At 39.6% G+C, this 22,038-nt stretch overlaps 1 protein-coding gene across 1 annotated transcript in view; it reads left to right on the top strand.

The window, feature by feature from the left end:
* Positions 1–8,773: 8,773 nt before the first annotated feature.
* LAMB4 (laminin subunit beta 4) overlaps positions 8,774–22,038 on the top strand; it is a gene marked incomplete at both ends in the record, with an annotated part of 184,994 nt that continues 171,729 nt past the window's right edge. The window contains 2 exons of the mRNA XM_082256455.1: positions 8,774–8,816; positions 15,437–15,594. Of these exons, the coding sequence (XP_082112581.1) occupies positions 8,774–8,816; positions 15,437–15,594 (201 nt within the window). The remainder of the gene's footprint in view (positions 8,817–15,436; positions 15,595–22,038) is intronic.

The following is a 22,038-nucleotide window of genomic DNA, read 5'->3' as shown; positions in this document are numbered from 1 at the left end:
CTCTCCCCCCACCCATAGAGATTTAATGACAGTACAGTACATCTCTTTGTCAGAGCTACTGAGTGTTTTACAGAGAAAGTCTTCTCGCAGTGTAAAGTGACTATCATTTTCAAATATGGGTCCCCTTTGTTGGTTATAGATGGATTGAGTCCCTGCTCTGTCTGATGCAACCTACTTCATAGGATACACAAGATTCTGCCCCTAGTTGTCTTTCTACCTTTCTTACTAAAACCATCTAACAGTTAAATGAGCTGTACATTGAGAGAGGTTGAGGACCTAAGTATTTTGTACAGTATAGAGTGGTTTATGCTGGAGAATTTAATATTATTATGTTGGCACATTACTTTTTCACAGTATACAAAAGTAAAATTAAAACCATTTTACAATTACACCTAGACCCATAAAGAAATATTGCCAAATAATCAGAGCCACAGCCATGTTGCATGACTCCTAACCAGTACTATTTCAAGAGAACAAAGAACAGTGTCATTAGGGACAGAGATGTGCATGGTGTAAAACCCTAAGACCGTACCATCAAGTCAACAGAGACCATGTCACCATTCATGATTACAAAGTGATTTTACTGGTAAAGCTGATAGGATTTTATGTGCATAACTACAGTAGTCCAGCTTGGACTAATGTATGTATGCAAATTCAATACTAGACCAACCAATGTAGTAGTAAGTACTACTACAGTGATCGCTGCTATCCTCCGGGTCCTGTGCCGAGCAGCTGCTCACTGCATAAAGACCAAATGGCATTGCTTGCTCGGCACCACTGCCATTTGTAAAATGCCTTGTATTCTTTTCAATTATTACTAAGCATTCTCTGAGCGGATGGGATGCTGATCCTGGCAGAAAAGCTCTACCCCCCTTATCTAATCAGAGAATACCTTGTATTTGTTAAATAAGTTTACAAGGCATTTTGTGAATGGTAGCGGTGGCGAGCAAGTGACCACCTGTGGTAAGTATGCAGTGGAGCACAGGAACTAGAAGATCCTGGTGATCACTGTAGTAACACTGACTAGCGCCCAGTCACTCATAAAACCCCTTGCATATAGGTATTGTGAATATTAGCATTAATGGTAAGGTTTTGAGGACACAGTCCGGTTGCCAAACCTAAGGGGTCTCAGCATGCAGGAACATGAACTGGAAATTGTTTTATACATCAGGATTTCCACACAGGGGTTGCAACATTACCCATCATTAAGTAAAAATACAGCTTCCTGGCTATAATGCAGCCCAAAGTCAGGCTACACCAGCTCTTAGCTTGTTAGAACATGGTATCTCCAGCCAACAATCTTCCTGGCTGCACATTGGTCTCCTCCAGAGAGTGGAGCTCTCCCATACCATAAGGTGTGTGTACACCTGCATAATTAGCAGGTGCTGGTCACCATCAAAATGTGGACATGGAGGCCTCATCCCACTTAATACTTTATGAAACCTTTGGTCTTCAGGACCCAATCTAGGATTTACCAGTCCTTTAGAAACCTGAAGAGCCAGATTGAGACATGAGACACACATCCAGAGTCCCCCAAACTGCATGGGTGAGAATCCTGTATGTTAGTTTTGTTTCAACTTCGTTTATATATTTTTTGGATAAATCCCCAAATCTCATAGGGAGTAAATGAAATAGTGTACTTATATTCCCTACAGGAGATAATACATAGAGTAAAAGGAAACTCTGAGAGCTAAGATGCTGAAAATATTTTAGTGAAGCTGAAAGGTATGCCACAAAGAGAAGTGGCAAACACTATAACAGGCTTAAAAGTCAGTGCTAAGAGGGAGACTCAAATCTTGGAAAGCTCAGAATAGTCAGAATGGGCATCAACCATGTACGTAAAAAAAATACTGTGAGTCAGGTTTTTAGGGAACAAAAGAACCAATATTGGGGTATGGTTTTTAAACAGCAGGTTTATGACTTAGAAATTTGTGGTCCCAATGGAAAAACTGTTTTGGTTTTGGATTCAAGGTAGTGTATCTGTATAAAATACAAAAAAACTATCAGCGCAAACCCAATATATGTGATAAAATAACTCAACCTCAATTCACTGTGCATAAATCAGGTGTGTGAAAGTATATAAGTGGTATCCGGCAGCATACACCAATCGTGTTTCACAAATCACAATAAACTATAAATCCTACCAAAATGTGATGCGCCAGAAATATAATAAAAAAAAAAAAAAATGTGATGACTTTAAATACAATAAATCATATCCAGTTCATAAGGCACATAGCAATGTGTGTGCTTCCAATAAAGTGATATGAAGAGTGTCCCCGTATCCAATTGAAGAAAATCCAGTGATGAAAACAAGTGGTAAACACCAATTAGTGAATCCCTCCACCAGGTGAATTAGCCTCTCACCTTCCTAAAGGACCCAAACGGGCCAGCAATCACATGTATCATGGATCAGACTTCCAGGAAAGAGCCACACTGTATTGCACCTCGAGGGATCCCGGGACATATAAAAAACAGATGAAGAAATCTAGTGCTCTCTGCTTACTAATAAGGGTGTGCTTTATTAGAGAAAGGCAGATCAACTCACATTTGTTGGGCACTCAGCCGTGCCTGCTGTATAAGCGATGTCAGCGATCTGTTACCAGAGAGAGACTCTGCGTCGGCCACGCGTATAGGGGGACGGAGCGTGCGTGGCCGACGCAGAGTCTCTCTCTGGTAACAGATCGCTGACATCGCTTATACAGCAGGCACGGCTGAGTGCCCAACAAATGTGAGTTGATCTGCCTTTCTCTAATAAAGCACACCCTTATTAGTAAGCAGAGAGCACTAGATTTCTTCATCTGTTTTTTATATGTCCCGGGATCCCTCGAGGTGCAATACAGTGTGGCTCTTTCCTGGAAGTCTGATCCATGATACATGTGATTGCTGGCCCGTTTGGGTCCTTTAGGAAGGTGAGAGGCTAATTCACCTGGTGGAGGGATTCACTAATTGGTGTTTACCACTTGTTTTCATCACTGGATTTTCTTCAATTGGATACGGGGACACTCTTCATATCACTTTATTGGAAGCACACACATTGCTATGTGCCTTATGAACTGGATATGATTTATTGTATTTAAAGTCATCACATTTTTTTTTTTTTTTTTATTATATTTCTGGCGCATCACATTTTGGTAGGATTTATAGTGTATCTGTATAAGAAGAAGGCCGAAATCCTTCCACATCATGAACAGATTTCCTACGGTGAAGAGACATCTTCCCTGAAAGGGCAAGTCAATAAGATATTGAGGTTGATTTACTAAAACTGGAAAGTACAAAATATGGTGTACCTGTGCTTGGTAGCCAATCAGCTTCTAACTTCAGCTTGTTCAAATAAGGTATGACTCAAAAAATGTGGAAGCTGAGTGGTTTCTGTGCAGAGCTGCACCAGATTTTGCACTCTTTTAGTAAATCAACCCTATTGTGTAAGGTATCTACATCCACATCATGTAGCTGCATATAAACAGACATAGCAGTCTTCAGGGCATGGAACACACCGGGGCCACAGACCTTGATGTGTAAAATGCTCTGTGGCTAACAAATGAGTACACTGGGTACCTGGGCAGCACCACTAGTACAGCCCAGTGCTTGAAGGTCACATTACAGGCAAGCCCCACAATCTTCAGCCCTATGGTCTTATGCCTCCATGGTTGCACCAATCATCAGCCAATCTGAATAGCTGGTGTGTGACAAACATGCCTCATACATTACAGCAGTTAGGGCTGGCTACAGGCAGCACATAAAGGCAGCTCCCAAATCAATTGAGGAGATATTTCACCCCACCTGATGCATGGACCAGAGGGAGACCAAAATGCAGCACTTTGAGTAGGTGGTGTACACAATCTCTTTTCTGCAGAATCCATCTCACTGGAATCATACAGTTGCTATATTCAGAAAACATATGACCATAGGTTGCCCACCCTTCCACAACACAGGGGAAGGGCAAGTAGCAGCAAAAAGTCAGGGAAGAATCCTATAGCCATAGGCTTTCCTCCCTTACCCAAATCAACTTTTTTTTTGTAAAGTAGGTATAATTTATATTTTCTTTTTCTAGAGCCTTTTTTAAATGTTATAGCAATAGCTGCATACATGTGTTGCTGACACAGGTAAAGCTGCATTTTTTTTGCAGCAGCAGCAAGTCGCCACATACATGCAGTAAACTAGAGTCCTCCAAAGCAGGAAACATTTTTCCCCAGTATGGCCAATGCAGCCATTAAACTTAGGCAAACAATGTGAAAACAAGGCACATCAGGTTTTTCTGATGCTCTCATTAGACATTGTACATGTGGATTCTCAGTAGTGTTGGGCTGAACACCTCCAGGTTTGGTTCACGCCACAACTCTCGAACATCGCAAAAGTTCACACCCGAACTGTGAACCCTATTAAAGTCTATAGGGGCCGAACATGAAAAATCAAAAGTGCCCTTTTTTAAGGCTTATATGCAAGCTAGGGGCCATAAAAAGGGTATGGGGTCCTGAGTACTGCCCTGGGGGACATGTATCAAAGCAGATTTTTTAAAAAGATTGTTTTTAAAGGAGCAGTGATTTTAATAAAGCTTGTAGTGAAATGAAAAATCACTTTAAATATAGTGCCTAGGGGCTCCCCTTAGTCTGTCTGTAAAGTGGCGCATCTGTACCGTGTATAAAACCTGCTGCAGCAAATACGCTGCAATACACAAATGTTTAAAAAATGGCATGGGGGTCCCCCCCAATCCATACCAGGCCCTTTGGGCCCCCTGCCCCAACGCAACCCCCCAAGTTGACGGCATGTGGCCTGGTATTGTATCCCCCCATTTCCTGGCCTGCCAGACTGCATGCTCAGATAAGGGTCTGGTATGGATTTTGGGGGGCCCCACAATATTTAAAAAAAAATCTTGTCATGGGAGTTCCCCTCATAATTCATACCAGACCTAAGGGGCAATGTTTTTTTTTTTTAAATTAGTTGTCAGAGGGGAAGCCCATTGTCAGCTGATGACTCATGAATTGTTAAATCCCAATCAGCTTAGAATGCACTGAGCAGCATGCAGTGCACTGTTGGGTGTTCAGCAGGTGAACATCCCGCTGAGCGCCCTGCAAATTCGGGCAATCGTGAAATGAGTGAACAGACAATAGTTGGGCTGAACTTTTGTGTGGCTCAAACTGTTCGCCCAATTTTAATTCTCAACTAATGTGGATCTTGAGTTGAGAATTCACATGTACAAAATCTAATGAGAGCACCAAACAAAGGTGGAGATTTACTAAAATTGATGGGCCAAATCTGGTGCAGCTCAGCATGGAAACCGATCAGCTATCAGGTTTTTATGTCAAAGCTTAATTGAACAAGCTGAAGTTGAAAGCTGATTGGCTACCATGCGCAGCTGCACCAGATTCTGAGTTCTTTGGCTGGAGATGGCTCAGCATGCACCTAGGGTACTGGCCTGCCCTCCTACATGTGCGAAATTTGTTCATGAAAAGCTAAAAATGGAATGAGGTTGTCTGGTGTCTTGGGTGCACAGAGGTTTTACTTTTTTTTTCTAATGATGTAGTGATGCCACAAAAAAGGGAACTCTTTAATGGTCTGTCAGCAGCAACTGCTTGATGTGCTCCATCACCCCAAGCTGAATATTATAACCTAAATGTTATTTTTCAGCAGCAGGACATTTTTAAATGACGGAGAATTGTCTGACAGGTAATAGAGAAAAAGGGCACAGGTTGGGGCTTTACAAGAAGAATTAAGGTACAGTAGAGGATACAGCAGTGTAATATTGACAGGCAGCAAGACAGTTTTAATCATGGATAATAAGTCTAACCAGTGTATGCCTACATTGTATTTTAACTACTTAAGCCCCGGAAGATTTTACCCCCTTAATGACCAGGCCCTATTTTGCGATTCGGCACTGCGTGACTTTAACGGACAATTGGGCGGTCGTGCGACACTGTACCTAAATTAATTTGATGTCCTTTTTTTCCCACAAACAGAGCTTTCTTTTGGCGGTATTTGATCACCTGTGTGATTTTTTGATCATGCGCTATAAACAAAAAAAGAGCGACAATTTTGCAAAAATAACAATATTTTTCACATTTTTTTATAAGAAATTCCCCCCAAAAAAATTTAAAAATCAAAATGTTTTAACATTTTTGGCCAGTTTGTTTTCTGCTACATATGTTTGGTAAAAAAAAATCGCAATAAGCATATTTTGATTGGTTTGCGCAAAAGTTATTGCGTTTATTAACTAAGGGAAAGATTTTTGTCATTTTTGTTGTTTTTTTTTTTTTAACGGGTAATGACCGCGATCTGCGATTTTTTTTGCGGTACTGCGACATTGCGGCGGACAGATCGGACCCTTGACTGACATTTTTGACACTTTTGGGGGTACCAGTGACATTACTACACTAATCAGTGCTATACATATGCACTGTTACTGTAAAAATGACACTGGCAGGGAAGGGGTTAACTTTATTAGTGATGCAGTGGCTAAGTGTGTCCCTAGGGGCCTGCTTCTTAAGGTTGTGGGATGTGGCTTTTCATGTAACAGCAGAGATCTACAATCCTACATAGCAGGACCGTATGATCTCTGCTGTTACACAAGGGAGAATGACAGGCGGCTTTGTTTACTCACAGGCGAGTGACGTACCCATACGTCACTTTGCCTGCACGGGGCTGACCGCCGCAGTATATGTACTTGCGGCGATCGGCAAGCGGTTAATTATGAGGATTTTTTTTTTCTTTCAAACAATGTAAATTTTTTTGACAATTAGGGAGCTAGCTATCAATCCTTAAAGTATTTTTGGGTGTACAGATCTGTGCACACTGACAGTTCACATAGGAAAATGTACCCCTTGAACTGCAATTCAAAAATAGTTTGTTAACTACTTCTGGACTGGAAGTTTTTTCCCCCTTAATGACCAGGCCATTTTTTGCGATACAGCACTATGTTAATTTAACTGACAATTGCATGGTCGTGCGACACTGTACCCAAATAAAATTGATGTCCTTTTTTTCCCCACAAATACAGCTTTCTTTTGGTGGTATTTGATCACCTCTGCGATTTTTATTTTTTGCGCTATAAACAAAAAAAGAGCAACAATTCTGAAAAAAAAGACACAATATTTTTTACTTTATGCTATATAACACTCCCAATAAAAAAAAAAAAAAAATTAAAAATCTAATTTTTTCATCATTTTAGGCCAATTTGTATTCTGCTACATATTTTTGGTAAAAAAATTTCCAATAAGCTTATATTGATTGGTTTGCGTAAAAGTTATCGCATCTACAAACTAGGGGAAAGATTCATGTCATTTCTATTTATTTATTTTTTTTTACTAGTAATGGTGGCGATCTGTGATTTTTAGCGGGACTGTGACCATGCGGCGGACCCCTAACTGACATCTTTTACACTTTCGGGGGACCAGTGACATTACTACAGTAATGAGTGCTAAAAATATGCACTGTTACTGTACTATTGACACTGGCAGGGAAGGGGTTAACACCAGGGGCATTCAAAGGTTTATGCTTTCTAACTGTGTGGGGGATGAACTCACTAGATGAACATAGAGATCTGTGTTCCTAAATAGCAAGAACAGAAGATCCCTGTGTTCATCTCTGACAGAACGGTGGTCTGCCTTGTTTACATCGCAGATCGCTGTTCTGTCTCTCTGGGGAGAGATCGCAGGTGGCTCCCCATATGGCCAATCAGCGCGCACTGACTATTGCACGAAATTACGTACAGGTTCGTTGTTTTGCTCAATAGAGCCGACCTGCCGCAGTAAATGTACTGCAGCCAGTCGGCAAAAGATTAACATGATAACATCACTTACAAAGCTTATTTTATTTTATTGTCATGCTTTCCTGGTGATGGTTCTGGTGAAATAAAGGTTCTTCTTTAGTTTTTTTGTGTAATTAGGTGACAATGCTTTGCCCCTGTACCCCACAATCTCCTGTCTGTAAATCACCCTGTCACATTCTCTCCTAAAGGAAACAATATACTTATGTGCAGATGTATATTGCATAGACATATTCCACTGTTGTCACTATTTAAAAAAAAAAAACCTGTTATAAAATTGCAGTTGGGACAGACTGTAAAGAAGCTGCAGGGCATCAACAGCTTTAAGATGTCAAAACCTTTTCCATATCCCAAATTCCTAAAGATACACAGTAATTTGCTACCTGCAGAATTTGTTTAGATTTACTTTAACCTCCCTGGCGGTATGATTCTTTCGGATTTTAGGTGCTGAAAGCGGTACCATTATTTTGCATGTAATTCTTAAGAATGAGCAGCCCAAACCAACTGTTTACATATGATTTTTGGATTGGATAAATGGCCATTTCACACCAGGAATTGTGCAGGAATGTGCTCCACGTTTCTGTGCGATTCACACGCAGTACCGTGCTGTGTGATTTGAGCCCATTCATTTTGAATGGGCTGAATCACGCTGGATTAAAAGTAGTGCAAACACAACTTACAAAAAATTCACTGCAACCGGATTTCTGTACCACACGATCTGGTGAGGGCAAATGCGACCTGCATTTGGGGTGTCGTTACCTTAACATTGGTAGCCATTGCAGACCACAACTGCAGTGCATTTTTAATGTGGTGGGATAAAGGCACACAGAACGGGGGTTTCCTGCACTGCATTCTGATGTGAATGAGTACCAAATGAAGAAAAAGATATCAAGTAAAAACAAGTTCTCAATTATCTTTTCTAAGTGTATATCTCTCTGACATACTAACTCCGTTTAACATTTTTGCAGTTATAAATCACCACAAATAAAATCTTAAAATCTTATATTATTTTAGATGCATAGAATCCGTGTCTTGGTAATCATGCTCCGCTTAGCAGGTAAGCACATGTTATAAAGAAGCTTTGCATTTCTATTTTAAATATTCCTTTTCTGAGAGCTACCATTGATTATGAAAATATCCTGAAAATGTTGGTTATATACTTACATAAGACACGGTTCCATCCAGTTTAATTAATGTGTTTGTATATGTGTGATGTTTATTTTCTAACAATTCTAATTCCCTACTTCCTGAAATAGACATCTAAAATATTTTTGAAGTTGTGTACACTCTCAGCTAGTACCACTTCCCGGGGGAGGAAGTTTTAAATGTATACTGCTCTAACAGTACAGAGCCCCTTCCACAATCTTAGGTAAAATAATTACTGAAGTCACTTTTAATATACACTATATTACCAAAAGCATTGGGACACCTGCCTTTACATGGGCATGAACTTTAATGGCATCCCAGTCTTAATCCATAGGGTTCATTATTGAGTTGGCCCACCCTTTGCAGCTATAAAAGCTTCAACTCTTTTGGGAAGGTATGGTGTGGGTTGTTTTTCAGGGGTTGGGCTTGGCCTCTTTGTCAGCATGCTCCCAACTTTGTGGGAACAGTTTGGGGTTGACTCATTCCTCTTCCAACATGACTTTGCCCCAGTGCACAAACAAGGTCCATTAAGACATGGATGAGCGAGTCAGGGGAGAGGAACTTGACTGGCCTGCACAGGGTCCTGACCTCAGCCTGATAGAACACCTTTGGGATGAATTAGAGCGGAGACTGCGAGCCAGGCTTTCTTGTCCAACATCAGTTCCTGACCTCACAAAGGCGCTTCTGGAAGAATGGTCAAACATTCCCATAAACACACTCCTAAACCTTGTGGAACCTCCAGAAGAGTTGAAGCTATTATAGCTGCAAGGGTGGACTAACTTATTATTGAACCCTACAGACAAAGACTGGGATGCCATTAAAGAGGAAGTAAACCCTCCTCTGACACCTTTACCTATAGGTAAGCCTATGATAAGGCTTACCTATAGGTACTGTAAGTATCTACTAAACATGTACCGTTTAGGAGATATTTACCTTACATGCAGCCAGTGACATCACTGGCGCATGCGCTCTGAAGGAACGGCCGCTGGTGCCGTTTCTTCTAAGACCCGTGCCGTGACTGTCGGCTCCCGTGCGCGTGCGCGGGAGTGACGTCACCGCGGCTCCGGCCAATCAGATGGCCGGAAGCCGCGATCCCGGAAGACGGGCAACTGGACATGTCGCCCAGCATACAGGTAAGCAGGCTGCACGGCGGGGGCTCGTTCTAAGGTAAGTATTGCATAATGAGCTAGTATGCGATGCATACTAGCTCATTATGTGTTTCTCTTACAGGTTGCCAAAAAAAAAAGTTGTACGGGTTTACAACCTCTTTAAAGTTCATGTGTGTGTAAAAGGTAGGCATCCCAATACTTTAATATAATATAATGTATTTGTACATTGGAATCATATCCCCTCTTAAACACCTCGTCTCCAGAGTGAATAACTGTAATCTATGTAAATGGTCCTTATTATTATTATATAGGATTTAGATAGCGCCAGCAGTTTGCGCAGCGCTTTACAATGTGAGGGAAGACAATACAGTTACAATACAATTCAATACAGGAGGCACTAGAGGGCCCTGCTCGTTAGAGGCTCGTTAGAAGGCTGAAGTCCTTTATTCCCCTTAATAATATCAAGACAGTTGCAAAAAACAGCTTGCAATAGAAAAAGGACATCAACACCAAAGCAAATGAAAATTAATAAAGGATTCTCAAAAATAGAACTGTAAACTACGTATAAAGATAGGTTTATCCTTCTAGTCAGCGCTGTCAACATTGCTATATACACAGGCTGTTCACTTCTAGAGCAGGTCTAAAGCAGCCTAAACTTGTGTTTTATCCTTATACAGATCCAAAATGGGTTTTTTGCAATGTATTTTATATCTGCATAGAGACATCAGTACTGGCCATTCTATCTAGGTAATAGGTCTATTTTTCCTAACTAAGCAGTTCAGCCTTTATTTTCGCAATCCATTGTCAAATAACCTAAACGTTTACTAAAATGTTGTCCAGTTGATGTCTATGTCTTGGTTTATACCGATCAATGAAAAGTAATGGAGGTATCAATGATAATTCCCAAATTTACAGTATATTGGATGAAAGTAAAAGACTGTCTGCTACACTTTCCCTCAGTATGTGGTTATTAAAGCAAGTGCAGCCAAGTACTGGTTAAAATATGATGTCATATCTCCAGGGCTTGCATATATATTTTACGGTCAAGATGGAACCTGTTTTAAGAGATTTCTGCCTGTAGGGTAGGTGACAGTCAAGATAAAAGTATGACTCCGGGAATAAGGTTCTTCTTCCTTTTCATAATGCTGAATACATTAACTAAGTGAAAGTTTCACAAATCATTTTAGTAAATATTGTTTTTATTTTCTATAATGTGATACCAAATATACAATTATGTGCATTATCTTGTTGTCTTTTTTTCTTTTTTTTAATGTTACATTTTCTTCTTTTAATTACATACATTTTTATTTTCTGTCTTCCTACATCTTATCTTGTGATTTAGTTAAAAGGTAAACATAAATATCTCGGTGTTTAAAATTGCTCATCGTTGACGTGTAGAATGGCTTAAAATCCTAAAGAAATAAAAATGAAACTGATACCCTTTACTGTTGCTGCAAATATAAGAAAAACGGTATAATGCATTAAGGCACAAACCAGCCTTTTATTTGTAGGCTCCAAAATGCAATTAAAGAATTTAAGATTCCCCAGTCAACATAACGTTTTATCCATTTATTTACTACAAGGCTTATCAAACAATAAAAACAAATAACATGACTTTGGGGTTTATTTACTAAAAACTAATCTACTGTGCACTACAATTGCACTTGGAAGTGCAGTCACTGTAGATCTACAGGGGAAACAAGGAAAATAAAAAACAGCATTTTTGCTTGCACATGATTGGATGATAGAAAGCAGCAGAGCTTTCCATCATTTTAGATCTTCCCCAATCTACAGCGACTGCACTTCCAATAGCACTTGTAGTCAGAGATGTATGGTAACTAAGTAGAACTACTTCACTACTGTACTTAAGTACCGAAAGGCGGTATCTGTACTTTTCTGGAGTAGAATTTTTTTCTCCTACTTCCACTTTTACTTCACTACATTTTTTCGATGATTTCAATACTTCTACTCCGATATTTTTTTTTTGTGCTGCATAGTTACTCGTTACAATTATAAAAATTACCACTGCCAGAACAGTAGATGGCAGGTTTCATGAAGTTGAAAAAAATGTGTAAATGTCATGTGTACAGCCAAAGAAATTGTGATTGTCCTTTAGGTTAATCATTTGAAATAATAAAAAACAATATGATGTTCAAACTTTTGACTTCTTTCTTTAAAAACTACATAACACAGTACTTGTACTTTTACTTTCAGTACTTGAGTAGCAACATTTTTTTTAACCACTTGCCCACCCGCCGCACGCCGATCTACGTCGGCGGTCAGCCCCTCATAGGCAAAGTGACGTAGGGCTACGTCACTAGCTTGTGAGGGTCTAGGGAGCGAGCGCGCGCCGCCGGAGGCGCGCTCCCGCTCCCGCGTGGTCACGGACCCCCCCGCGCGTGTGACCGGCGGACCCGATGTCCGCCGGCCACTCTGCGATCGGCGGGGGAGAGGGAGAAAGTCTTGTTTACACAAGCTGCCTGTCATTCTCCCCTCTGTATGAGAGCTGATCATATGGATCTACTATGTAGATCCGTTGATCACTCTGCATACAGCTGAAGCCACAGCCAATCACAGTAAGAATCACACCCCTAGGGACACACACAGCCCCTCCCTCTCAAATAAAGTTAACCCCTTCACTACCAGTGTATTTTTACAGTAACAGTGCATATATATAGCACTGATTACTGTAGAAATGTCACTGGTAACCCCAAAAGTGTCAAAAATGTCAGTCAAGGGTCCGATCTGTCCGCCACAATGTCGCAGTACCGCAAAAAAAATCGCAGATCGCCGCCATTACGCGTTAAAAAAAAAACAACAAAAATGACAGAAATCTTTCCCTTAGTCAGTAAACGCAATAACTTTTGCGCAAACCAATCAAAATACGCTTTTTGCGATTTTTTTTACCAAACATAGGTAGCATAAAACAAATTGGCCAAAAATGTTAAAAAATTTTGATTTTTACATTTTTTTTGGGGGGAATTTCATATAAAAAAAAGGGAAAAATATTGCTATTTTTGCAAAATTGACGCTTTTTTTTTGTTTATAGCGCGTGATCAAAAAATCGCACAGGTGATCAAATACCGCCAAAAGAAAGCTCTGTTTGTGGGAAAAAAAGGACGCCAAATTCGTTTAGGTACAGCGTCGCACGACCGCGCAATTGTCAGTTAAAGTCACGCAGTGCCGAATCGCAAAATACCCCCTGGTCGTTTAGCAGCCAAATCCTCCGGGGCTTAAGTGGTTAAAAACTACTGGTACCTTTACTTTCAGTACTTGAGTAGCAAAATTTAAAAACAAACTACTTGCAATACTTAAGTACAAAAAATGTTGAATACTTTAGTACTTCTACTCAAGTCACTTTTTGATCGAGCACTTCCACTTCTACTCAAGTCACTTTTTGATCGAGCACTTGTACTTTTACTCAAGTATGGGTTTCGAGTACTTTATACAAGTGTGCTTGTAGTGCACAGTGGATTTGCCTTTAGTAAATCAAACTCTTTGAAATGTATAGGAAATATTTGAATGTCTCTAACTAAACCAAGAATGTCTGCTATTCAAGACATCCCTACTATAAACCAGATGCCAAAAGTGGTTTAACAAAGACCCAGTGCATTCTCTGTGTCCACTGCTTCAACTTCTCTGCTTGATTCAAATTGTATTGCATTTATATTCTATATTCATTCTTTCTATGAAGATGCTCGCAAGCATGTCATCCCACAATCTTGACTTTATGCCCTTCTCCTGTATAAAACTGCCCTCGTAAACGACTTTACATAAAGTTAAATTATAGTAGCTTGTGAATTTTTGCAAAAGCTTTTGTAACCTAAAAAAGAAGGAAAATGAAACTGCTGAAAACAGTATCTCTGAAAGTATAAGTTTAGTAGCCAGGTCAAATCATTTCTAGCTAGAACAGCTGTAGCCTAAATAAATGAACAAACACAACATTTTTATTTGATTTTGTTTTATGTAGTCTTTTCCTTTTTGTGGCATCCTTTTACACTGCTGCAGGATAGTAATATGTCTTCTTTGATTCTAGCAAGCAATGCCAGATTTAACACTTGAGGGCAAGACTAACCTTTTAACCCAATGGTCAGTTCAAATCTTGCATCTACTTGTACTAAAATGCCTTAGAACTGGTAGTCAAATGTGCATCCCTACATATACATAACAGTTTAGGTTACCTGGTAAAAATAAATTAATTTTATGAAAAGAAAATATTTATAATGGGAAAAGTTGTGTCTTTTACAGTAAACCCCCCCGTTATATCGCGGTTCAGTTTTCGCGGTCCCGGTATTTCGCGTTTTTTTCTGTAAGACCTATTACTATTGTTTTATCAATTAAATCATTGTTAATTCAATATTTTTGTGTTTTCCATTGCTCTTGCTCTGTCTCTCAGTATCTTTTATGTGTTTAAATGTGTTTCTATTATTTTAAAAATGTGTTTAAAGACCTTAAAATGCTTTTAAAAGTATAGTGAAAGTTAAAAAAAACATGCCTAGGGTGTATTTAAATAGGGTATTTCTATTTCATGGATTTTCACTTATTGCAGGTGGGTCTTGAACATAATCCCAGTGATGGAGGGGGATTTACTGTATTTGGAAATATAATATATTCAATCCAGGCTTTTCTCCCACCTGTTTCTGAACCTATTTTTTTTTTTTTTTAATTTACTATGATTATCAACATTTTACCATGAAAAAAATAGAAAGCCCTACCTCTCATAAGAACAGACTTCATTCTTCTAATTTATATTGGCCAGGTCATGTAGTCCATTCCAGGAAGCAAGACAAGGGACAAGGCATACAGTATATTAAAGTGGAGTTCCGGCCTATATTGCAACTTTAGTGATTCCTGGAGTGGTCGCTATGCTGATCAACAATTGGGCATTTTCAATTTTTTTTCGGGGGTCCCTTACCTTGTTTTCAGGGCATTTTTGATTGTACTTCCTCCTTCTCCCCCTCTGTGGCCACGGCCGCCGACATCACTTCCTCCTTTGCATTACATCCTGGGAGCTGTTTGTCATCACTCCCAGGAGCCTGGAATCAGGAAGAACTCCCAGAACACTCCCTGGAATCAGGAAGAAGGGCACATCAGATTACACTGTGGCTTCAAATGCCCACATCCAAGATGGCTGCGCCCAGACAGCGTTTTTAAAAGTAAGATTTTGGCTAAAATCCAATACTGTACACCTTGTAAGTATGAGAATAGCGGTTCTGTAAAGGGCGATGGATTAGTATTATAGGGGTATTTTTAGTTAAAAAAGGTATTTGAGGCCGGAACTCCGCTTTAAAGCATAAAAAAACGCTTTAGCAATTTAACTTCTATAACCATTTTTTTTTTAATCATCAACATTTTTTATAATATAACATATTCCTATTTCAATGTGTCATTATAAAATGTTATGCTCTTTTTCTTCCATGAGAGCTGATAAGTCTTGGAAATGCACAAGGCACCTGTGAAGATGGATCTTGTTATCCAACCATTGGGGATCTTCTTGTAGGACGTAATAAGGAGCTTTCAGCTTCATCAACATGTGGGCAGGATGAACCTCAAAGATATTGCATCATTAGCTATCTAGAGGTAAGCAATATATATATATTTTTTTTCATATTAGAGGAGGTTTTTGATTTAAAAGAATAGAAATACCTGGCCAATCGGGAGCTTTAGCAATATATACAAATATGTAAACCTTTAAAAAGTTATTTAACATTATTTATAGGACACATCAAAGTGCTTCTCTCTTTGCTTCTGCTTCCCCTCATACTTAGCCCTTTGCATCACTCGCTTGGCCCCTGAATATAGCTTACTGGAGGAATCCCTGCACTACAGTAAACCAAAACACAGTGTAGAATAAAGTCAAAGTAAACCTTTTAAACCAAAATTTGCCAGCAGGTTGGGTATTTTAGTAGAAGAGAATTTATGAGTCTATTCTACCAAAAAAAACTATTTCACTTACCTTCTAGGAATGTTTTTAATCTGCATACTGACTGTGGCACATACACAGTACAGTGTGCAATCCCAGCATCTGTAAGATGGACTTGTGTGCATGCAAGGGAGCTACATCATCAGTGGCTGCCCAATGGGTATAGAATAAAGACATTGGACACAGAATAAGAGAAAAATAACATGGCACTAACAGGGAAGGGTGGATGTGGGGAGCTTGGACCTCACATTGCTAGAGGAGAAAACACCTACAGGTAAGCATGTCATAATGTGCAAGTATGCTGTGCATACCTGCACATTATTGCAAACGCTGGGCTTCTCTATTATGGTTTTATTTCACTTTAAGCAGATCTAAAGGAACCCTTCCCTACATTAACTTAGCTTAGTGAATGTCATGAAAATTTACTTGGCAAAGAATACCCAATCATATGCAAGGAAAGTTAAAAACAAAAGCAAAAAAAAAGTAACTGAGCTAAAGAAAATTCCTTTGTAAAATGCAAATTCTCCTATAAAGTGAAAAGCCTTTTTGCATTAATATGCAGAAACAAGATTTTGCATATTGTTGCACTTTTTTGTCAGTGAAACATTTACTGAGGATACACAAGTAAATACATGTATATACGTAAACCCTCAGTATCTATCTAACTTGCCCAGATTTTTTCACATTTCCTAGGATAGTTGCGACTGGCATAGGTAACTTTATAGATAGGCAGTACCCTGTTCTACTATGTTCCACTGAGCTACGGTGAGTGGCAAGGATGATTTCTATTTACAAAAAAAAAAACTCCCTTCAGGCATAGAAGGCAGTATAGAAGTTAAACATTTTTAGGTAGTGTGAGTCCTCTGTATCTGTATTATCTGTAATACGCAATGAGAATATAAGTGGGTCTGCTGGGATCGCCACTGCCTCCACAGTACAAACAATTATGGAAACAACCCCCTCCAAGGAGTCTACCCATCTAGGACAGGCCCACAAAATATGGAGAAAGGAGCCCTCCTCAATACAGCATTTGGGTCAGGTAGCTAATAATTGAGGGTAGATGCGGGGTGTAGTGCACTCCCTGTAGCAATTTCAGTTGGATAGATTTGTCCCTAGCTTAGATCAGGGAATGATCAAAGCAGGCATGCTAATCTTCTTTAGTAAGGGCTCTTTCACACATGCATTGAAATAGATAGCTGGGTTGCATTCTTAACCATTCAAGAATGCCTATCAAAGCCACACAGATTTGTTACAAAAGGGAGCCTTAAAATTTAAAAGTGTGAAAGAGCCCCAAGAATGGGAAGACCTTTATGCACTTCTAAAATAATGAGGTCAGTCTGGGTGCATTAGCGGTGGTTAAGAGGGAATAGATAGCAAAATTTGGTTTGTCAAGGGTATCCATGAGTAGGGATGATCGAACTTTTGAAAAGTTCGGTTCGGCCAGAACATCCGAACTACCCGAAAGTTTGGCTCGGATTTCAGAACCCCATTGAAATCAATGGACCCGAACTTCAGTAATCAAAAAACACCATTTTAAAGCCCTAAAACCCAATAAATGCCCCTAAAAAGTGCCTAGGGTTCTGGGTCATGCCCCAGGGACTATTAATCACACAAAAAAAGTTCTTAAAAATTGTCATTTTTGATAAAAAAGCCAATTATTGAATAAAAAAAAAAAAGAGATTTTTTTTTTTATTTTTACTTTGGATTTAGTATCTGGGGGGTCTAAAACGTGTACCTGTAAAGTTTCAGCTCTGTAGCATGTCCAGAACCAGAAAAAAAGATAATTTTTCATTAGAGCCGGGAACTTGGGACTCCACTTTTACACCTATATGATCTTTCTTTGGGGGTTCTGGACATACAGAGCTGAAACTTCACAGGTACACCTTTTAGACCCCCCAGACAGAAAATCACACAAAAAAAGTTCTTAAAAATTGTCATTTTTGATAGATTTTTGATAGAGAGCCAATTATTGAAAAAATAAAAAAAAATTAAAAAAATAAAAGAATTTCTTTGGGTTTAGTATCTGGGGGGTCTAAAAAGTGTACCTGTGAAGTTTCAGCTCTGTAGCATGTCCAGAACCATAAAAAAGAAGATCGTTTGTATTTGTGCAATTATAGATCTGGAATATGGCTTCTCGCTTTTCACACCTTGCCGGTTTAATAGCAGGCGTTTTTTTTTTTGGGCATTTTTTTGGGTTCTTTGGAGTCAAGAAAAACATCTGAACTTGTGTATAGTGGTACTGTATACACAAGTTCAGATGTTTTGCCTGCCTCCAAAAACCCCCAAAAAATAACTTCAACAACACACCTGAGCGTTTTTTTTTTTTGGCGCTAGCGTTTTTTTTGGCCATTTTTTTGGGTTCTTTGGAGGCAGGCAAAACATCTGAACTTGTGTATAGTGGTATATATACCACTATACACAAGTTCAGATGTTTTTCCTGCCTCAAAAGAACCCAAAAAAATGCCCAAAAAAAAACGCCTGCTATTAAACCGGCAAGGTGTGAAAAGCGAGAAGCCAACTACCTGTGCTGAAAGTGTTCTAATACAAATAATCTTTTTTTTTATGGTTCTGGACAAGCTACAGAGCTGAAACTTCACAGGTACACTTTTTAGACCCCCCAGATACTAAATCCAAAGAAATTTTTAGTTTTTTTTATTTTCTTATTTTTTTTTTATTTTTTCAATAATTGGCTCTCTATCAAAAATCTATCAAAAATTACAATTTTTAAGAACTTTTTTGTGTGATTTAGTGTCTGGGGGGTCTAAAAGGTGTACCTGTGAAGTTTCAGCTCTGTAGCATGTCCAGAACCCCCCAAAAAATCATATAAGTGTAAAAGTGGGGTCCCAAGTTCCCTGCTCTAATGAAAAATTATCTTTTTTTCTGGTTCTGGACATGCTACAGAGCTGAAACTTCACAGGTACACTATACACAAGTTCAGATGTTTTGCCTGCCTCCAAAACCCCCCCAAAAATGCCTGCAACACACCTGGGCGTTTTTTGTTTTTTTTTTGACGCTAGCGTTTTTTGGGCATTTTTTGGGTTCTTTGGAGGCAGGGAAAACACCTGAACTTGTGTATAGTGGTGTATATACACACATACTTATATGTATATACACACCTAGACATATATAGGTGTGATAGGAGCAGAAATATATTGGTGTTAATTATTTCATTAGCGCAAGTAGTTTTTTCTGCTCCGTTCACACCTATATATGTGCAGTGTATATATAAAGACATGTGTGTGTGTATATATAACCCCTATACACATGTTCAGATGTCATGTCTAACTCCAGACATGTGCTCAAAAAAGCACTAGCAACGCCTGCAGCCAAAAATGCTGGCGGCGGCGAAGCCATATTACAGAAACGAAAGTCAGCTAAGAGAAAATAGCTTTTCTCTATTGCGGTCACCCTGCTATGGAAGGGTTTGGTCACCCTGCCATAGCAGTCAGTGTCAGTTCACCCTACACTACATTACAGTCACCCTGGTATGGAAGGGTTCGGTCACCCTGCCATAGCAGTCAGTTAACCCTACACTACATTACGGTCACCCTGACACTTCATACTTTCCCTACAGAAACTAAATTTTTGAAGCTAACTAAAGTGTAAAGGAGCACTCTAACTACACTAGATATCCCTTTCCTCACACTATCTCTCTTCCATGTCCAGTATAACAATGCTAGGAATTTGGCGGGGGCTGTCTTATATACTGGGGGGCATATTCACTAATGATTGGTCTAGGGACCCCCTAGTCACTCCAATCACATTCCTAGCATTCTTCTGCCCCCTCAATTGGCTTTTGCTAATGATTCTGGTCCAATCACGGGCTTTTAAAGCCTATTTCCTGTCCCATTGCATTTTGGGTTGGTTCTGGTTGCCGAATTCCGAACTTTTTGGGCAAAAAGTTCTAAATTCGGCCGAACCTCGAACACCCAATGTTCGGGCCGAACCGATGGTGGACCCGAACCGTTCGATCATCCCTATCCATGAGCAGAGTCTCCAATGGGTGGGAATCTATTGGGATGTTCCAAGGGAACTGTGCATTGACTGCATGGCAAAGCCATTGTAAGAAACGAATAAGCATGCAATTGGGAAAATGGTAATTAGCTTTTAACCTATTGAATGTACGAAGTTGGCCATGGGGAAAAACTATATATAACAACTGTTTAATGCAGTAGCTGGCCAAGTGGTGTGTTTCTGGTATCATCTGGAAGTGAGGGAGTTAGGATTTCCCCACAATAGGGTGTGAGGAGAGTGGATGTTGAGTTTGGAGTACCTCTTAGAGGCCTGACTCCAAATGTTTAATGTAGTTCTCATGGAAGTGGTAATAGCATTATTACCTAGGGCTTTAAAAGGGAAGGTTGCTCAGTTCTGAATAAGAACAGCGGCTTCCAGGCGTAGCAAGATGACTGCGGCTTCAATCAGCACCTCTCTCAGCTGGGTGATGGAGACATGTTTCAGGGCAACAGTACTGCCCCTTTATCAAGAGGAGTGGCAATTATACGGATGTTTCCAATGCCAGGCATCAACGAGACTGAGAGAGTTTGGATTCTTTGTCTGTGTCTGAGCCTAGTCTATCTAGGCTAGAATTGGGTGCCACATTAAAGTCACCCGGTAATCAGGAGATTGGATCTAGGATCTTTTTTTTTGTGGGGGTACCAAGTTTTGACAGGTGCCCGCTCCCACTTATGCTTGGATCACCTAGGCGATCCAAGCAGAAGTTCTCCTCTCCCTCCATGTGGTCTTCTGAGGCGTTTCACAGGTCCCAGAAGACTGTGGAACCATTCACAAAGCATAGGGCTTGTCTTCTTCTGCATTGCTGGGGGTTTCCCCTGTGCATCTCTGGGTGTCAGAAGGCGTAGCGGAACTGGGGTGTGTTGTTCCTTGGGCAGTTAGGGCCTGCAGCAGCCAGATCGTGCAGGGAAGCAGCCAAGAAAAGGAAGAAAGTGTCCTACCTCAGTGCCAACTTGAACATGCTCCTCATGCACTTTACTTACAAACATCACATTGACACTTTTGGGTAATTAGTGGTTAAGCCACCTTTCTATGTATACTTCCTATATATGCTAAAAGAAAGATTTTAGCCACTCGCCAACATGCCAGGTGGCACGTGCAGGTACAATCAGGTACATGTACGTTATGTCTACCCCCTGCAATGGTTGTATCCACCAGAAGACACCACAGATTGTGGATCCCAGTACTTAGAGTCCGGTGATCATGTGCTCGCTATGCATTCACATTATCACAATGTCAACAAAGCTGTTATGAATGAATTTATTCTTAACAGCTGTGTTGCCAGTGCTGTAATTGGCCCACAGCTATCACATGGTACCTGGGCGAACCACAGCACTCTACTCTGTACAATGTGATTAGCTGTAACCAATCACAGATCACTAGTGATCACAGATGTCATGAATGGGTATGCCATTAATGAAAGTTGAAAACTTTGCTAATACAATGATCTTTATTGTAACAACAAACAAAATGTGAAAACATTTAAAAAAATCCCCAATTACCTCCCCCAGAGTAGTACAGTGTTACTATGGTGATGCATGTATGTAAAAAATTGTGAAATATGAAAAAAATGTTAAAAAGAAAAAAAGAGAAAAACAATTAAATTATTATTTTTTTTTTTTTTTTCACATACTGTCACCAGTTAGTTCCCCTGATCACTGCCACATCAGTCATATGATGACGCTGTACTGTACCGGTGACAAAATGTAAAAACAATGTGAAAAAATAAATTTTATTCAATTTCTTTATTTTCAAAAAATTGTGACAAAAAATGACTTCAAAAAGCTTACCATGCCTGTTGCTAAATGCCTCAGACTATGTACTTTCCAAAAAGGGGTAATTTGTACTGTCCTGCCATCTTAGGGCCTTAAGAAATTAGATAGGCCATCAGTACATCAGAATTGACCAATTTTCAAATATATATACCACAGTTTGTAGATGCTATAACTTTTACATAAACCAACTAATATACACTTATTGAGATTTTTGTTATCAAAGATAACTATCAGAATACATTTTTGCCTGAATTTATGACACAATTTTATTTTATTGGATATGTTTTATGATAGAAAGCAAAAAATATAGAGTTT

The sequence above is a fragment of the Pelophylax lessonae genome (assembly GCF_965119305.1).
Source record: "Pelophylax lessonae genome assembly, chromosome: 4".
NCBI lineage: Eukaryota > Metazoa > Chordata > Amphibia > Anura > Ranidae > Pelophylax > Pelophylax lessonae.
The sequence above is the reverse complement of the archived record's forward strand: the minus strand, read 5'-3'. Positions and strand labels throughout refer to the sequence as shown.